The sequence below is a fragment of the Heterocephalus glaber genome, unplaced genomic scaffold (genome assembly GCF_053883595.1).
Source record: "Heterocephalus glaber isolate CG9 unplaced genomic scaffold, H.glaber_assembly_v1.0 deba00000546, whole genome shotgun sequence".
In the NCBI taxonomy this organism is placed as follows: domain Eukaryota; kingdom Metazoa; phylum Chordata; class Mammalia; order Rodentia; family Bathyergidae; genus Heterocephalus; species Heterocephalus glaber.
Window position 1 is genome coordinate 13,138,355 of NW_028258147.1, and position 19,226 is coordinate 13,157,580.

General features: G+C 35.6%; 1 protein-coding gene across 26 annotated transcripts in view; it reads left to right on the forward strand.

The window, feature by feature from the left end:
• Positions 1–19,226, forward strand: part of Cadps2 (calcium dependent secretion activator 2) — a 557,170-nt gene that overhangs the window by 258,942 nt on the left and 279,002 nt on the right. For all 26 annotated transcript variants that reach the window (XR_015448631.1, XR_015448632.1, XR_015448633.1 and 23 more), the window contains one exon: positions 19,109–19,220. Coding sequence is in view for 22 of the 26 variants with exons in the window: in XM_087204429.1 (XP_087060555.1) it covers positions 19,109–19,220 (112 nt within the window). In the remaining 4 variants the exon portion in view is untranslated. The remainder of the gene's footprint in view (positions 1–19,108; positions 19,221–19,226) is intronic.

The window sequence follows — 19,226 nt, forward strand, 5'->3', positions numbered from 1 at the left end:
AAAGAAACACACTTAATTCAAAAGAAAACTCATAGACTGAAAGATAAAGGGCGGAAAACAATACTCCATGTGACAGGAACCTGAAAAAAAGCAGGAGTAGCTATCCTCTTTGCAGATCAAGTAGATTTCAAATCAACATTGATTAAGAGAGGTGAGGAAGGACAGTACATCCTTGTAAAGGGAAGAATCCAACAGGAAGAGATGACAATCATAAATATCTATGCACCAAACACTAGTGCACCCAACTATATAAAACAAATACTAATGGATATGAAAAGTCATATATGCACTGATACAATTGTAGTGGGGGACCTCAACACCCCACTGTCACAAATAGATCAACTAGACTAAAAATAAGTAATGAAATACTAGAACTCAATCGAACTCTTGAACAAATGAACTTAACAGATGTTTACAGAGTCTTCCACCCCACAAAATCAGGATACACATTCTTCTCAGCTGCACATGGGTCCTTCTCCAAAAGAGACCACATACTCACCCACAGAACATGTTTAAGTAAGTGCAAAGGAATTGAAGTTATCCCCTGTATATTATCAGACCATAGTGTGATGAAATTGGAGATCCATAGCAAAAGAAACTCAAAAAATTTCATAAACACGTGAAAATTGAACAACACACTTCTGAATAACCAATGGGTCACAGAAGAAATTAAAGAAGAAATCAGACAGTTCCTTCAAGTAAATGACAATGACAGTACAACATATCGGAATCTATGGGACACAATGAAAGCAGTCTTATGAGGAAAATTCATAGCAGTGAATATGCATATTAGGAAAACAGAACGAGCCCACTTAAACAACCTGATGCTGAACCTCAAGCTTCTAGAAAAAAAAGAGCAGGACAACCCCAAATCTCATACAAGGGAGGAAATTATAAAGATCAGAGGAGAAATCAATGCAGTGGAGACTAAGAGAAAGATACAAAAAAATCAATGAAGCCAAGAGTTGGTTCTTCAAAAGAATCAACAAAGTTGACAAACCTTTAGCCAACCTTATCAGAAAAAGAAAAGAAAAGGCCCAAATCCATGCAATTAGGAATGAAAAGGGTGAAATTACAACAGACCCAGCAGAAATCCAGAGGATTACCAATACCTACTTCCAGAACCTATACGCCAATAAGATGGACAACACAGAAGAAATGGACAGATTCCTAGATACATATGAATTACCAAAGTTGAACGAAGAAGACCTAAAAATTCTAAACAACCCAATATCAACCAGTGAAATTGAAAATGTAATTAAAAATTTAATAACTAAGAAAAGCGCAGGCCCTCATGTCTTCACTGCTGAATTCTACAAGACATTTAGAGAGGAACTACTGCCACTACTGTTTAAACTCTTCAATGAAATTGAAAGGGAAACAATACCCCCAAATTCATTCCTGGAAGCAAGCATCACCTTGATCCCCAAAGCAGAGAAAGACCCAACCGAAAAGGAGAACTGTAGGCCAATCTCACTAATGAACATAGATGCAAAAATCCTTAATAAGACACTGGCAGATAGAATGCAGAAGATCATCAAGAAGATAACACACCCTGATCAAGTGGGATTCATCCCAGGGATGCAGGGATTGTTCAAAATACACAAATCAATCAATGTAATACACTATATCAATAGAGCCAAGGACAAACACCATATGATTATCTCCATAGACACAGAAAAAGCATTTGACAGAATCCAACATGCATTTATGATAAAAACCCTACAAAAAATTGGAATAGATGGTCTCTACCTCAAACTGATAGAAGCCATCTATGAAAAACCAACAGCCAATATCATACTAAATGGTCAAAAACTGAAATCCTTCACACTAAAATCAGGAACAAGACAAGGATGTCCACTATCGCCACTCTTGTTCAATATAGTTTTGGAAACACTAGCCATGGCAATTAGGCAACAGAAAGAAATAAAAGAAATAAAGATAGGAAATGAAGAAGTCAAATTGTCATCATTTGCAGATGACATGATACTCTATATAGAAAACCCCAAGAACTCAACCAAAAGTCTTCTAGTCTTAATAGCCAAATTCAGTCAAGTAGCTGGTTACAAGGTCAACACACAAAAATCAATAGCTTTCCTATACATGAATGACTGACTCACTGAGAGAGAAATAGGGCAAACAAGTCCTTTCACAATAGCATCCACAAAGCTGAAATACCTAGGAATCAACCTAATGAAAGAAATCAAAGACCTCTTCCCCGAAAACTATAGCACTCTGAAAAGAGAGATTGAAGATGATATCAGAAAATGGACAGACATCTCCTTCTCCTGGGTAGGAATGATTAATATAGTGAAAATGGCCGTACTTCCAAACCTGCTATATAGATTCCATGCAATTCCAGTTGAGATCCCAGCAGCATACTTCATGGAGCTTGAGAAAATAATCCAAAAATTCATTTGGAACAAGAAGAGACCCAGAATAGCAAAAGCAATTCTAGGTAACAGAGACATGGCAGGGGGTATCACAAGCTCCAACCTGCAACTCTACTACAAAGCTACTGTGATAAAAAACAGTATGGTACTGGCAAAGAAACAGACCTGAGGACCAGTGGAACAGATTAGAAGATGCACAAACAATGCCAGACACACTCAGCCATCTTATCTTTGATAAAGGAGCCAAACACCCTCACTGGAGGAAAGATAGCCTCTTTAATATATGGTGCTGGAAAATTTGGGGTTCAACTTGCCAAAGATTAAAACTAGACCTATATCTCTCACCATGCACTAAACTAAAATCGAAATGAATTAAAGATCTAAATATTAAAATAGAAACTCTGAACCAGGTGGAACAGAGGTTAGGTAGAACTCTTGAAGACATCGGTGTAGGAAAAGATTTTATGAACAAAACCTCAAGTTTCCCGTGAACTAGCACAAACAGTCAGTAAGTGGGATCTCTTCTTATTAAAAAGCTTCTGCACTGCAAGAGAAACCACCAGCAGTGTGAAGAGACAACCCACAGTGTGGGAAAAAAATCTTCACCTGCTTTTCCTCAAACAGAGGTCTACTATCTCGACTCTATAAAGAACTTAAAAAGATCAGACCTCCCAAATTTAAAGACCCAATTGGAAAATGGGCATCTGAAATGAACAGACACATCTCAGTCAAGGAAGTAGGAATAGCAAATAAATACATGAAAAATTGTTCAACATCACTGGTCATTCAAGAGATGCAAATGAAAACAACACTGAGATTCCACCTCACTCCAGAAAGAATGGCTGCTATCATGAAATCAACCAATAACAAATGCTGGTGGGGCTGTGGGGAAAGAGGAACCCTGCTCCACTGCTGGTGGGAGTGTAGACTGGTGCAAGCACTGTGGAAATCAATATGGAGACACCTCAGAGAACTAGGACTGGAAGTCCCATTTGACCCCATTATTCCACTGCTGGGGATCTTCCCCAAAGAATTAAAAGACTCATACCACAGTGATATATGTGCACCCAGGCTCATAGCACCACAGTTTGTGGTAACTAAAAGTTGGAAACAGCCCAAATGCCCATCAACTGGAGATTGGATAAAGAAAATGTGCTTTTTTTAATAAAATGAAGTACTACTCAGCCATAAAAAATGAGAAATTAGAGACATTTATAGCTAAGTGGATGCACATTGAGGTGATACTCTTCAGTGAAATAAATAGGACACACATGTATAAATACTGAATAGTTTCCCTGGTGTGAGAAACTGAAAGTGTAAATAAGGACTAAATGTTTAATAGGTAATGTGAAATAGGAAGAAAAGGGTTAAAGGGGAAGGAAGCGGGAGGGGTAGGCGAAAGCAAACAAGGGTATGGAATTAATATGAGTAAATGGAAAAATAGGAACAAAATCTTTGTAAATAGGCGGGAATGGAGGGGTTGAAGGGAGGGCTGGGCAAGGGTGAAAAATAAGAACCAAGAGTGATTATGTAAAGGTGCAAATTTCCAACGATGAATGTCATTATATTGTATACCTAAAATGTACCAATGATTAGAATGAATAATCGATAATGCAAAATAGGAAAAAAATATCCAAAGGGGTAGGGGTAGTGGGAGGGGCAGGGGAAAGGAAAGAAGGAAAAGGGAAAAATGATGATAAATGGAAAAAATGGAAATTAAGTCTTTGTAAATAAGGAAGGATAGAGGGGGTGAAGGGAGAGCTAGGAATTGGGAAAAAATAAGAACCAAGATGCATCGTGTAAAGGTACAAGTTTCCAATGAGAAATTTAATTATGTTGTGTACCTAAAATGTACCAATAAAAGAATTTTTTTTTAATTTTCCTAAAGAAAACTTTCCCTTTATAGTTAACTGAAACAGAGATTGGATCAGAAATGAACGATTTCAGATATACACATTTAAATATTGTATGTACATATGATATTCATCCATATGTAGCAGTCCTGATATTTAGATATTCCCTTAAGTCATACTGTATTCATGAAGCAGCAATAAACATGCCAAAATCACTGATACTGTTTTAGTATTTATAATGTCATGTTCTAAAATATAGAATAGTTTTCAGAGTCCAGTTGTTAATATTGTTTAATAGCTTTCCCTCTCTTGTGTCGGTTGCGTTATCTACAGAGAACTCTTTTAAAGTATGAAATATCTTTCATGGTTTTGTGTTTATCAGTGGCAGTCATATCTGTATATCCAATTTGTGTAATTGTCCAACAGTAATTTAATGAGAATAGGTCCTGACCTCACACAGTTCCCTTACTGTGTTTAACACAGTAAAATATGTCAAGAAAACTTGAGCATCCACCTGCTGTGGCCCTCTTCATAGTCCATTAAGCATCGATTAGAATAAAATATTTGCTATCATTCATTCAGTGATTTATTCATTGAACAAGTAATTATTGATTCCTACACAGTGTCAAGCACGCTGGGTTCTGTAGTTGAAATGATAACTAAAGTCAGTGGTGATTATGATAAAGAGTGCTTGGTAATCTAAAATGAGCCATTAACAACTAAATACCAGGAGCACACAATTACAAAATCAGTAACTGCTTCGAAGCCAAAAATATGATTCCATACAAACATATAACAAAATAACATATTTGGGGCATCATGTAATGGAGCAGGTAGAAATGGTTATGGAAGACTTTCTGAGAACATAACTCTGGAGCTGTGAACAGAAAGACAAGGAGTGGTTAATGAGGCACTGGCAGGGCTGATTGATTAGTTACAGTGAGCATTACTAATGAATAGATCAAGCAGGTATAAATGTCCTGTGGCAGGAACCTTCTAGGTGAGAATGCTTGAAGGTTAGATAAGGCTGGATAATATAGATATATCCAGCCTTGAGAATTATGGCATGGATATTACTCTTGATTCTGCCCTGGTTTTCTGATAGTCTCTTCATTCACCTTTCCCCATAATAACAACCTCAGTGCAAATAAGAGGGTTTGGTTTAATTTATAGACATGATCTTTATAAGAATTTCTCAAAGCTGCAAAATGTTTTTAGAGGAAAGAAAAGAACTGCTTCGTGGTGAGGAAGAACCATTCGCAATTATATTTCATGGGAAAAACAATAGTTCTTTGCCTTTTCTCATTACAGCAGGCTGGTTATTTGTTCAGGATTGGTTATTCCAGTTTGCAGCTGGATAAAGAACCTCATAGATTTTCTAATTTTGCTTTTCAAGTTACCTTAGCCCTCTTTTCATGTATGTCTTTTCCTGGTTTGTTGTTTTCTGGTCATATTATCCTAAGCTGACTTTCTTGGGTTGTGCCTGTCTGTATAGTCTGCCTGTTCCCTCCTGCACTGTATGCTCTCTGGTACACCACCACATCTCTTTGATTTGGACTTTTGTTTGACTCTGGTCATTCTAGTAGGCACAAATCTGTACCCATTCTTTAGATTTTATTATTGTCTCCACCTTGTTAAAATAAGGCTTTTTTAGTAAGCATGGTAGCCTAAATGCAAAGTGAATAAAGAAAAAAAAGTACATGTACCAACAAAACAGGCAAAGTGAACTGAATCTTTAATCTTAAAACAGCTAAATGTGTCTCTAGACTTCTCACTGACATATTGACACAGGGATACCTTAGTCTGTTTGAGCTGCCATAACAAAATACCCTAGACCAAATAGCTTATAAACAACAGACATTGCTTTACCATTCCAGAGGCTGGAAGTTCTACAATTAGGGCAGTGGCACTTTTGTATTCAGACTCTGTGGGGTCTCAATTCCTGGCTCATCTACAACACCTTCTCACTATATTTATACATGGTAGAAGTGTCTCTCTGGAGTTGCTTTTATAAGGACAATAATGTCATTTGGTGGTCCCCACCTTCATGACCTAATCAGTTCCCAGATACCCTAATGCTACCTTACCTTTGGGTAAGGGAGTGGAAACATTTAGATCATAGTAGCTGTGATCAGGTGAACTGCAAAAAAAAAAAATTGTAGATGAGTTGATAGGTGTTTTACCTTTCCACTTCATTTGTTTTTTATAAGTAATTATGTGAGGTAGGACTTGTTAGTGTTCCTGTTGTGTAGATAAGAAACTAGGTCCTTAAAAAGTGTAAGTGGCATACCTAAGTAAACTGAGATTTTGAGCAAGAGGAACAGCATTCAAACCCATTTCTCTTAGATTACAGAGTATATATTCTTCCTGTGCATCACTGTATTCTCTCTTGAACATATGAGTCTATATTTATATCCACATCATAATGGTAGAGGCAGTTGGAATATAGCTATACCTGATAAGAGGAATCATAAACACACAAATGCTATGCGGCAGACTTCTGCCTTCAGATGAAGGCCACTGTCATCTGGTTCAGTGCTACCATACTGATTTACATGCTGTACCTGTCTCTTTTACCTTAAGCCTGAGTTTTTGGAAGCCAGTATATATTTTGCTTCTAAATATCATTCCAGAATTTTCCCAAAAGAGGACAAGAATTACAGAAAGCAGTTATTCAAATGTTCTTTCAAGTATTAGGCAAATGTTGGAGAAATACAGATCATATGAGTGATTTCCATCGCTTTAAAATCTTAATGGAACTCCCACTTATCTTTTGCTTGTCATGAAATTTTTCCAAAGAAAAATCAACTTAAATGTTCTTAAGCCTTAGAAGCATATCTGTGTAGCATGTGTCTTCCAAGGTATCTCAAAATTTTAGTTGTTACTGTCATGAGAAATCTACAACAAGTGAGGATTTCCTTTCCCAAATAATGGGTCCTTAGGTGTCACAACAAATTCCTTGAGAGCCTGCTGGCATCATATCACCTCTATGTAATGCACCTCTGAACTGGTTTCTCCACTGGGTACCCTTTGATGCTGATTTTGAGCTCCTACCACATACCTAAAGTCTGCTTGCCTCTGTGCTTTGTACTCTCTTCTTAGCCCCCATAGAAATAGGCTTAGGCAACTTGTCCCTCTCTGGCATCCAAGATATATGCAGAAAAACTTTTCCCTATTGCTTCCATACTACATCTGTGAAGTTGAAAACTGTTTCAAATATAGAAACTATCATTTGGAGAGAAAAATGATAGTTGTTTTATCTTCAGGGAGATCCCAAGAGGACCATTCCCAGGGGAAAGCAGTAAACCTATATAGATGATTCAGCCTCGTGTTCTCCTTTTAAAATCTTCCATATTGCTGCTCAAAGACAAGACTGAGAATCTTTTTATCCATGAAGCAGCTGAAGCAGCTGAGGAGCCTTTGCTTTTCTGTATAAGTCATTGAGACTAGACTGTACCAACATTATAGCATTTGGCAATCTCAAGAGCTTTAAATTGAGGAAATATAAAGCAAAACATTTTCACACTGTCCACTGACTGGCCCCAAAGAACATTAGCTCTCCTTAAAATTCCATCAAAAGAGACATTAATTGTTGGAGGATACCTGGCAAAGCAAGTACTAATAACTGATGGAGAGTACAACTTACTAATACTAATATGCTGCACTGCTTACTTAGTGATAATTATAATCAGCACTCAAAAGATAATTATATCTTTTAAGTTTTATAGTACTTTTTAATCTTTAAAGGATAACATATTAATTCTATTACATTTGAAGAGATTTTTTTTCTCCAGTTCATGTAATACAGCCAGCTTTCATTTTGGTGTCAAAAAAAAGGAATAACCAAGTTGATATAGTCAAATAAGTTTAAAGTTGAAGGTATAGGCACAGTATGAACATAGCATTAGTAAATTTTTGTAGAAGACCAAATATTAATATATGCAGCATAGTTGTTCTTAGTTCTACTTACATTTTATTAAGCTTCATTCTGGGGAATCCTGTGTGCATAACAAACTATGCTTTAAGATTAATTTACTTTGTATATTATTATTTCACTTTAAAATCTTGATTTCATTGTATAAAAAGTAGTGCTTTTTAGTACAGCCTTAACCATGCAAAATTGTAATGCAAGATGTGACAATTTTATTTTTCATTAGATACTTCAAGCTAATGCTTTTTGACTATCCTTCTATTAGGAAGAAAGGAAAATTCTTGTGAGAGGTTATGTCTTCTGTCGTCTTCTGAAGACTTACTTTTTGCTATGCTTGCTGGACTTTCTCGGAAGAAAATGATACACATTTGATATACTTTACCTACTCTAGATATGGAGATTTAATGGTATGAATTCTTCATAAAAGAGATTCAGATGTTAGAGGACAGTTTTACACTTCTACTCTTGAGGCTTTGGCAATCTTTAGTGCAGCCAAATGGGAGCTCTCTGGTTGAAAGGAAAAGGAAATATCTAAGTGACAATAAGTAAGAGGATGAAGGTGAATCCTCTTAGGAGTTTTTTCTTATTTTAAAGTTATCATTACCGACCCTGAACCATCCCCCCAATTTTTCTGCCTTCACAGAGTATGAGATGTCATACACATCCCAGAATTTCCTCTCTCCCTGCTATGTCTAAAGAAGAATATAAATGCATTGTCTTTCCATAACAACAGAAGGTTTTAGTCAGTGTACTTGATAGATCTTCCTAAAAGCCTAGAATGATAAAACGTAGACTTTCTCTGAAGAATATTTTCTAGTTCTTCTGTTAAAGTTGACATCATGTCATTTTATAGTGTTAATTATTTTAAAGGAATATTTTGAATATTACATGTAAATCTCCATTAAAATTAAAAATAATTCTCAGCTTATAATCTCCTTCCCTGTTCCAGAATGGTTTTGTATTACTTCTGCATGCTTTTTTTCCTCCTTTCTCCCTGCTCCTCTTCTGCCCTTCTTCCCACTTTCTCACTGTTTGGCGCTTTTTTTTTATCCTTTGCTGTGTTTTACTGTAGTTGTTCTCTCTTTCTCTTTGTAGTTTCTGATTTTACCTGGATTTTAGTGTCAAGTTTTATGGAACTGATTAAAAATTTGATGTTCAAATTTCTTTTTTTTTCAGGTAGGTATTTTCATAGACAGTAGAGCTAAAGTAATACTAATACCATGGATACTAATACAAACACTTAACATTCTGGATACTTTTGTATGAAAGGTTGCTGTGCTCTTTCCAGTATTACCATGAAGCATTTTCATTTCTGCCTCAAGAGTATTAGGAGGACAGTATTATTCAGTTACGGTTAAGTGCTGCCCAGAGTCCTTTTGCTTATTAGAGTTGGTACCTAAGCCCAGAAACTGTTGCCAACTCCCACACTATTTAACTTTATCTACTACCCTTGTAGTCTACTATAGAAAAGACTTCAAATACTGCATTTGATGTTTTCTTTCCTTTTTTTTCTTCAATTAATCGACCTTTTTTTTCAGTTTCATGTGAAACTGTTCAAAACAATATTGTGATGGTTATATCTTTAATCTCATTCAGGTGGCTATCTTTGATGTACAGATGTACATAATAATTCTTTTCATTTTACTGATAAAATAGAGGGGTATTGCTTTGATGTCTCAAATAACAATGTGATTTGAAGGACAAATGTCTTATGGCCTCCAAAGGGATGTCATAATTTCACTCATGGCCACAGCTATATTACTTTGGGTATATTACAAACCTCAATGTGGCTCAATTTAGGTATTTCAAATTGAAATTTCAAACACAGTACTTTTACAGTATGTGAACAACAGAAATAATAAGTATGGCAGTTTGTGTAAATACTGTTGACCATCCAGTTTAAATGGATTTGTTTACATGTACAGAAATTTTGTTTTAAAATGTACTCAATATAAGAAGTTTAAAACATATTCTGATTATTGCAGTTTATTTATTTATTTTATTTTTATTTTTATATTTTGTTTTTTTGAGGCAGGGTCTCAGTATGTAATTCAGGCTGGCCTTGAATTCACTGGGTAGCCCAAGGTGGCCTTGAACTTACAGTGCATAAAAGAATACAGCATAGAATAGTTTGAATATCCCACTTATTTTAAATGAATAAATGTACATTTAGGTACACATGCACTTTATTCAGAAGTGTACAGAGACTTGTGTAGGTCTGGGCTTGTAGTGTACAAATCCTTATTGTGACATGTGACTCGGCACCCTTCCTACACTCATTTTTTGTTTTGTTTTGTTTTGTTTTCATTGCTGCTACTACCATTTCTATGTTAATCACTCTTAAATCTCTATCTTCATTTACAAAGGCCCATTAGAATCAGAAACTTGAATTTACAAAATAAATTCCTTCATATCTTACAGATTGGATCATGGTAAATATTATATCACCAGCCATCCATGGTTCCATGAAAACTTAATCTTTGGCTTATATATAGATCAGTATTACATAATCTTTGAATGCTTAGTTCTGAGAAATAACATAGAAATGATGGACATTTTAAATATCAAAATTTGTTTAGAATTTTCCATGAAACTATCTTGATTGCTTTTATTAATCAAGAATGCTGTATCTGAAAGCATTTGTACTGTGCTTAACATTGTTTTCAAAATGCCTTCAGAGTTTTATTATTTCTATTTATGTGACTGATAATCACACCAGTAGTTCTTTTATTAAACCTAATTCCCAATTTTAAGAGATTATTACATTATTCAGTTAAGAAAAAAAGGTGGCCCTGTTTATTTGTATTAGGGAGGTATTGAATCTTGTTTATAATCTCTGTGAGTCCTAATAATGTACATATTTTACATTTACACATTTGCACTGGCTTCTTAATTTAAGAAAAGGCATTACTTTTCTCACCTCCAGTAGGAGCAGAATGATGACTAATATAAAGATAGCAGGTATAGGCAAAGGATCCAGGTTTCTTTATGTAGGTCAAGGGTACCTGGGACTGGGGATTTAGCTCAGTGGTTCTGCCACATACCTCGCAATCACAAGGTCCCGAGTTCGATCCCCAGTACCAAAAAAAAAAAAAAGGATACTTGAATAACAATAGCTGCACAGAGCATGGACACAGGTGCACATACACAACTGCAGATTTTATTGCTTCTCACCAAATATGAGCCACTGAATTCAAATTCAGTTTTCTCAGCAAGTCTCTCACAAGCCTGCAGAAAATAACCTACTTGAAGTCCAGTGCACAAAACTTTTGGTAAGATTTTCTGTCCCCCAAGAGAATATGTACATCAGTACTACCCAATATCAGGTGTTAAGTGTTTGAGTCACAAACCAAAACTTTTATTTAGGCAGATATTTTTGATCAGTATTATATCATTTTAATCCTAAAGTGCCTAAATTATAAAAATAATTTATCTATAGTTGAATTGTTTAAAAACCACCAATATAAAAAATATTTATGGTTATTTATAATTTTTAAAGACTCATTTGCATGTCTGTAATTGGATCTTTTTATATGTTGTGGTATAAAATTAGTAATGCATTTGGAGTTACATGTCATTATTGATCATTTTAATAACTCTAATAGATTTATGGTAATTTGGTGAAGAAGACATCATCTTGAAAAGGACTCATTAGGTTGAAAATAAAATTTTAAAAACTTAAGAATTTAACTATAACTTTTATATGTACAAACAATAATCAGGTAATATAAAGGAACTAGACCCCTTATGGCCCCCAAATACAAAATTCTATGAAATCATTTAACAAGAATGTATAGAACAGTGAATATGAAAGAAGTTTAAGACTTCACCAAGAAATATTACAGCCAATTTTCAAGAGAGATTTTCCTTTTTGCTGGAAGAAATATAAGTTGAAACTGTCTGTTTCCTTTATGTTCTAAGAGAAATCACATCTTCTAAAATTACAGTAAATAAAACAATATAACATAGTTCATAGACCTGTAAGTCATAAAGTTCAAAACCCACCCCAAGTTTATATAATTTTATAAATACATTTGACTTTTTAACCCAATGACATTAGAACAAGTGAAAAATGAGGTGAAACTGCCATCTTATACCATGATTAAATTTCATATAGCTTGAAAATTTAAATTAAAATTTCAAAAGAAATATGGGTTAATATTCATATAGTCTCTGGTTAAAGAATAAATATTTTAAATGGGATGTCAAAATCAAACTAAACCAGATAGAATTGGCTACATATTTAACTGTGTATTTTAAAAATTCATAAATAAAAGGAAATAATGGATAAATTTTGAAGCTTCCCTCTTGTTACCTTTGCTGCCTTGTGTGTACCATGTTGTTGCTGCTCTGCTATGCCTGTTTTTCATCTTTCTCTTGGAGGGCTGATTATGGACTGAAACCCCTATGAACTGTAAGCCAAATAAACCCCTTCCCCTTTAACTTTGGGTGTCTGGTATTTTGTCTCAGCAATGAGACAAAAGTAACTAACACAAATTTGGTACCAGAAAGGTGGGGTCGTTGCTGTGACATTACCTGGCCATGTGGCTCAAAAGCCTTTGGAACTCGCTTGTGGAAAAGGGAAGAGTTAGGAGAGATCCGAAGATGTTGGCTACAGAATCAGAACTGGAGTGCTTTAGACTGTTTTGTATGGGAGATTCTGGTCAGAGCTCAGAAGACCAGAAGGCTGGTAGAGACCAGGCTCCGGAGGTTTCTTCTGGGAAGGACTGCATTGGCTGCTGGACTCCAGAAGATGTTTGTTATGACTTGGCAGAAAGTTTGTCTGAATTTTGCTCATGTTCAGAGACTGCTGGAAGATTCAGAGCTACCAGCTGAAGAAGCAGGGCTACAATGCCTTAGGCTGTTCTGAGAGGGAGATTCTGGTCGGAGATCAGAAGACCAGAAAGCTTATAAAGACCAGGTTGGTAAGGTTTCTGCTAGAAAGGACTGCATTAGCTGTTGGACTCCGGATGATGTGTTTTATAGCTTGGCAGAAAGTTTGTCTGGATTTTGTTCATGTCCAGAGACTTTGCCTGAGACTGAGATTAAGGGTGGTGAACTAATTAATCTTGCAGAAGAAATTTCAAGGCAGTTGAATATTGAGGCAGTGGCATGGCTACTGTTGGGGACTTTTAGCCAGATCTATGTGGAGAATCAAGAGCAAAGAGACCAGCAGAATAATTTAAAACATTTTGAGTTGGGCCAGAAAGGAAGCTCCAGTAAAGCTACGGACTGCAAAGCAGATGTTGATTACTGAGAAGGAACAGGAAAATAGAAAAGGTGGTTTCAGAGCATCACAGGAAGCAGTAGGACTCCACACTTTGCAGCCTCAGATTAATAAAGGTGAAGGAATTTGCTTTGAGAAATAAGCCCCAGAAAACCAGGTTCCAAAATGGCAACAGCCACACCATGTTCCAGAATGGTGGCTGCCTAGGGAAGCTGTTCCAAAATGGCGGCAGCCTGGAGAATTTGTTCCTGGGATTGGGTTCAGAGTGCTCAACAATCCAGGCACTCAACCCCTACAACCAAGAGAGAAGGAAGACTGGCCACTCCACTCCAGCTGGTGGCAGACCTTGGCATCATCCATGTGGTGCTGGTTTTAGGTACATGCAGAATGCAAGAGTTGTGGGGTTAGGAAGGTTTCCACCCAGATTTCAGAAGAAGGCCCAGGAAGCCAGGCAATATGCCCCTGATAGGGCAATGTGTGAAGCTGAAGGTGCACTGGAGACCCCAGAAGTTTGGAGAAGCCAGGAGCATGGACTGCCTGAGGAAAGCTGCAAGGAGGGAGCAGAGTCAGCCCAATAGATTGCTGGGGATGCTGGAAATAGAACTGTGGGATTTAATGTTTGGCCTACTGGATTTTGGGCTTACTTTGGTCCCTTTCCATTGTATCCTCCTGTTTGTTCCTTTTGGAATGGTAATGTCTATCTTGTGCCATTGAATGTTGGAAGAGTTTGACTTTCTTTTCATTTGCACAGGTGCTTGCAGCTTAGAGTTTGCCTTAAATCTTAGAGGTGACTTTGGACTTAAACTTTTCAGCAATACTGAAACTGTTAGGACTTTGGCAACTTTTAGAGATGGACTAAATGCCTTTCATGTATAGGAATGTGCATGAGGCTTTGAGGGGCCAGGGGCAGAATGTTATGGTTTGGGTCTAGATGTCCCCTCAAAGCCTCATGTGATCATAGAATTGATTGAGAGTATGTGAAGCTGGAATTGATTGATGGTACAATGCTAGAGTCAAGGGCACTAGGATTAAGGGTGTGAGTACTACCTGCCCTAAGTAGTCTGAATAAAATAAAAGGGGCAGGGAGACACCAGTAATTCCCTCTTGTTACCTTTGCTGCCTCGTGTGTACCATGTTGTTTCTGCTCTGCCATACCTGTTTTTCATCCTTGCCTTGGAGTTGGCTGATTATGGACTGAAACCTCTGTGAACTGTAAGCCAAATAAACCCCTTCTCCTTGAAAAAAAAATGTTTTTGAAGTTTTATGTACCTTATTGAATTATGTGGTATTGCTCATAGATCAGGAACATAGGTTGAACGTACTCTTACTTAGCTGCTCTAATCAAGTATGTGTACTTTCTTCATAATATGGATTTTGCATTAATACATTCATGACGTAGCCATAAATTGTATGTCTTGCCGACAGGCAACTTGAACCATCAGTGATTCATGCATCACTGTCCCATTGGACAGCTTTTTAAATTAATTTTATTAGTACAAGACCCATGAAAGCGACTAGATCTGTCTGTACCACCAGTGGTACAAGCCGACCGATGACTGAGACATGTATGTCCCACCAGTAATTCAAGCCAGCGGGAATGTGTTAAGGGATTTGAACAGTTTATATATACTGTTTTACTGTTTTTGATTTTCGGTATATTTTAAAACACAGATGTTATTAGTTTTTGAGAATCTTCCAAGTCACAGTTGTAATCCAGTTCCATAGCTACCAGGAGACCATGGAAGGTATATAGCTGCTAAGAGTGCAGGGGAGGAAAGAGAGATATATGTTACAGAATATAATAGTAGAATTATTTGTTAGGTATAATTCATTAGAATATAAATTCCAAGGGGATAGATTGCTGACATTCTGTCTGCCATATACAGGTACTTGATAATTTTTAATATGAGCCAGTGGTATATTTTGTGCTTTTATCCCCTTTTTTGCTGTACTGATACTATATTTCTGTTTATACTGTCCTCAGTACTTAAAATTATTTGAATAGGAAAAATTTCTAGAAATAGTCTTACTGGATGAAAAGACAAGAACATGTATTTTGGCTCCTGATAGAAATTTTCAAGGGTTCATTTAATAGCAAATATGTAATAAATGTCAGTTATTTCAGTGGTATATGAACTATACTGTGTTTTGATAGCTGGGAAGTCCTGCTGCCCTGGTAAAGTTTCTTTCTAGATATTTTATTCATTTGAAAATTTACGCTGCAAGTCTGAATCCTGATAAATAATCCATTTACACAAGTACAGAAAGGCAGTACATTTTTATTCAAGCAAATTGACAGCAAAGGTATTGTGTTCTTTTTTTACTTAATACTGGAAAAATAGGGAGATAATGACTGGTATTAATTACTAAACCTGTCTAAACATGCCAGTTAAGTACAAAACAAGGAAATATCTAGGTGAATATTGAAGATAGGCCTATGATCTCCTGTCCTTCTTTGCCTTTTTTTTGGGGGGGGGACTCAGGTTTTTAATTTATTTTAGAATTTATAAGTATTTTCTAACTGTATCTTTTTAATATTTTAATTTTTAACAGGGGAAATTATCAAAGTGGTACCAATGTTTATCCTGGAATACGGGGATGTATAAGAATGATTAAATGCTGCCATATTTATCTTTATACATCCCTTTAAATTACATTGTTGACTGTCAATAAAACCGTTGTCTCCTGGCTTGTTACAGTAGGGATCTGCTGGTATCCTTGCAGCTCAGCTTCTCCCTGGCTGAAAGTTCCTTCCTAATTTCACAGAAACTGGCCATTAGCATTCCTTAGGTATATTCTTAGAGATAACCTACAGGTCCCTATAATAATAGTCTACAGATTGTCTACCAGGCCCTGCCTTAATTGACATACTGGTTTTGGAAATGGATATCTCAGACTTCTTTCCAGGTTCTAGATTTTCAATACCTTTCTTATATTGTAACAAACTCTTTTTTCTAGTATGTGATTGCTTGTACTGAAATACACTGATTAGGTACCTTGCCTAACTTCTATGTCTGCTACTTATCACTAACGTAGTGTTCTTTCTCCAATTTTAAACAAGCCTAATGGTTGAAAAGTAATCATGGTCTTGAGATTGTAAACTTCCTTTCCCAACATATTTATTTGTATTTATATGTACAGTCATGTGTTGCATAACAAATGGGAATGCATTCTATGAAATCCATAGTTAGGTAATTTCAGTGTTGTGTGAACATAATAGATTGCACTTACAGAAACGAAGATGATATGGTCTGTACATACCTTTGTGAGGAAACTATCACATGTAGTCAATTATTGATCAAAATGTTATGCACTCCATATCTTCATATACACACAAATATGTATATCCTCTACCATATAAATGATGTTATATAATGTATCATTGATATGTAGCATACATATACTCTTTGTATCATATATACAATGTACCTATGATATATATGATACATATACAGATATATGTATCCTAATTTATTTATATGTATATTTCTAATAAAGAATGTTTTTTAAACCAGTTAAAGGCTATGTACCAAAAATCTAGAGCAGTGATGACACTTAAAGTGACAAAAATATTCCCTTTAAGCAAAAATTCAACAGAAATATCAATATAAAATTCAGGACCTTGGCTACTTCAGCATAGCAGGCATTGGGCAAGAAAGGAACGTGTGACCAAGTCATGACACAGAGGGGCTCTCTTCTCAGGGTCTGGAGCATTCTTCATAGGAACTCAAGTAGTAGGAATGTTTGTTTTCTTGTATTGCTAATCTTTAATGGCATCTTATTTTATTAACACTTTTTATGTATGTTGTCATTCAGAATAAAATATTTTAATGAGTAAATAGATAGATTAGGGGATAGTTTCGAAGATGCTTGTTTGTTAAGGATTAATGGTAAAAGACGATTTTCTAGAAGTTATGGAATCACAAGTGAGCAGATTTCTTGTGTGTATATATTGTTGTCTTATTCTGTTTAACAAATAATTAGTACACATTTCCCTTTGTGTAGAATGACAAGAGGACAAAAAGATTCCTTATTACCTAATAAGGTCCATCAATAGTTTTCTCTTTGGAAAATGGTATACTAGAGTATGTTGGGAAGTTCCAAAGAGCATAGAAAGCGGTGTAAAAGTTTCCAAATTTTAAAATTAAAGAAAAAAATTCATCAATATAATACATTAAAATTTTTTATAAAAGTTTGGAATTCTGTGGAAGTTGCATACATGACAAACAGAAATATTTGATTCCAGTTATAGCAAAATGTCTCAAGGGTACCCTTGCAAATTCAACCATGACTCTGCTCCACAGTTGCTACCTGAATAGTCTGACTGTGTTCAAGGCTTAAGTGGCTACACATTAAATGGAGAATTTTGCTCTGGTCCCTCATTTTGATTCTGAGTCTATTTTTATTTTTATTCCTATTTTACATATGCTTTTCCTCAGACCACTGAAATTCTATGAAATGGCAAGAAGAAAAAAAACCTTTGCTAACACCTTTCTAGAAGTCTGAAATAGAAATTAAACTGCTTTTCCATCCTAATTGAAACTCTCTTTTCCGTCTGGCGTATGATTTGAGTTTCAAAAGCACAAACTCTATATAGATACTAATTTTTTTAACCATTGAAATGAACTTTTCTACTGTACAGATATTACAATATTATAAATGTATAGTAGAAGACAAAGACATAATCTCAATGACTCATTTTTTATTGTACTTGGTTTCCTCAGTTGCCTGGATTTCATAGACTTTCTGAATAAGATTTATAAAATAAAATATAGACCGCTCCATAAAAAGTTATAAAGTATTTTCTTTAAAAGAACATAAAACAACTGGCATGTATTATTTGGTGTTTTATGTTTTAATGTGAATTTTATTTTGTTAAATCTCTTATTTTTTGCTCAGTGGCATGTTCTTCATGCTGTGCTGAGTCTCATTGCCTGTGATCTCTCAGCGTTATAAGAAATATTGATAAGATTTTTTCATATCAAGTATGTGCCAGTTGAGTTTGTCAATAAGCTAAAATGAATTGGTGTGTGATAAAGACAAGATGCTATTAATTAAAAGATAAGCCAAGAAAGCATGTTATTTTGTTATGCTGATTTGAAAAGCCAGATGTCGACAGACTTATTTCATTCCTAAGAGAATGTATTGGGAAGTGAACTGCAAACCACTCATATTTTTATGATGCATCTTTCTTCCTGACAGGAGCTATAAAAAGTCATATAATGCAATAGACCTGAGATAATGACCCCCACTTAAAAAAAATAAAAATAGATGTTTTGTGAAGAAGACTTTTGCAAAGGAGGTGGAGTAAAGTCCTAGTAAAGGCTAGTTTTCTGAGAAACCATCTCTTACATAAACACATCCTTAGCAATTTTCCCAAATGTCTAGAACAATTATGTTTTAATTTATATCTGATTTAGGAAAATAATCGCTACATCTATAGTGCTTTACCTTAACCTAAATTTTTATCGCACTCTATGTTTCATAGTCAAACATGTTAATTTTTTGAACAGCTGAATAACGATAACAAGCTATAAGCCATATTGTTACTTTCCTCGCCATCTGTTGGAAACAAAAGCAAAGATAAAAATCTCATTGAGTCACAAAAGATTAGTTTTGCTTAAGGTGCCTTTTATGAAGACACATCTATCTGGGAAAAATTAATGCTGTGCTTTTGCTAAAAATCTGTTTTACTTCATTACAGATGGGGAACTCAAGGAGATTTCACCACCACCCACCCTCGGCCTGTGGTCAAAGTAAAGCTCTTCACAGAAAGCACAGGGGTGCTGGCCCTGGAAGACAAGGAGCTGGGAAGGGTGAGT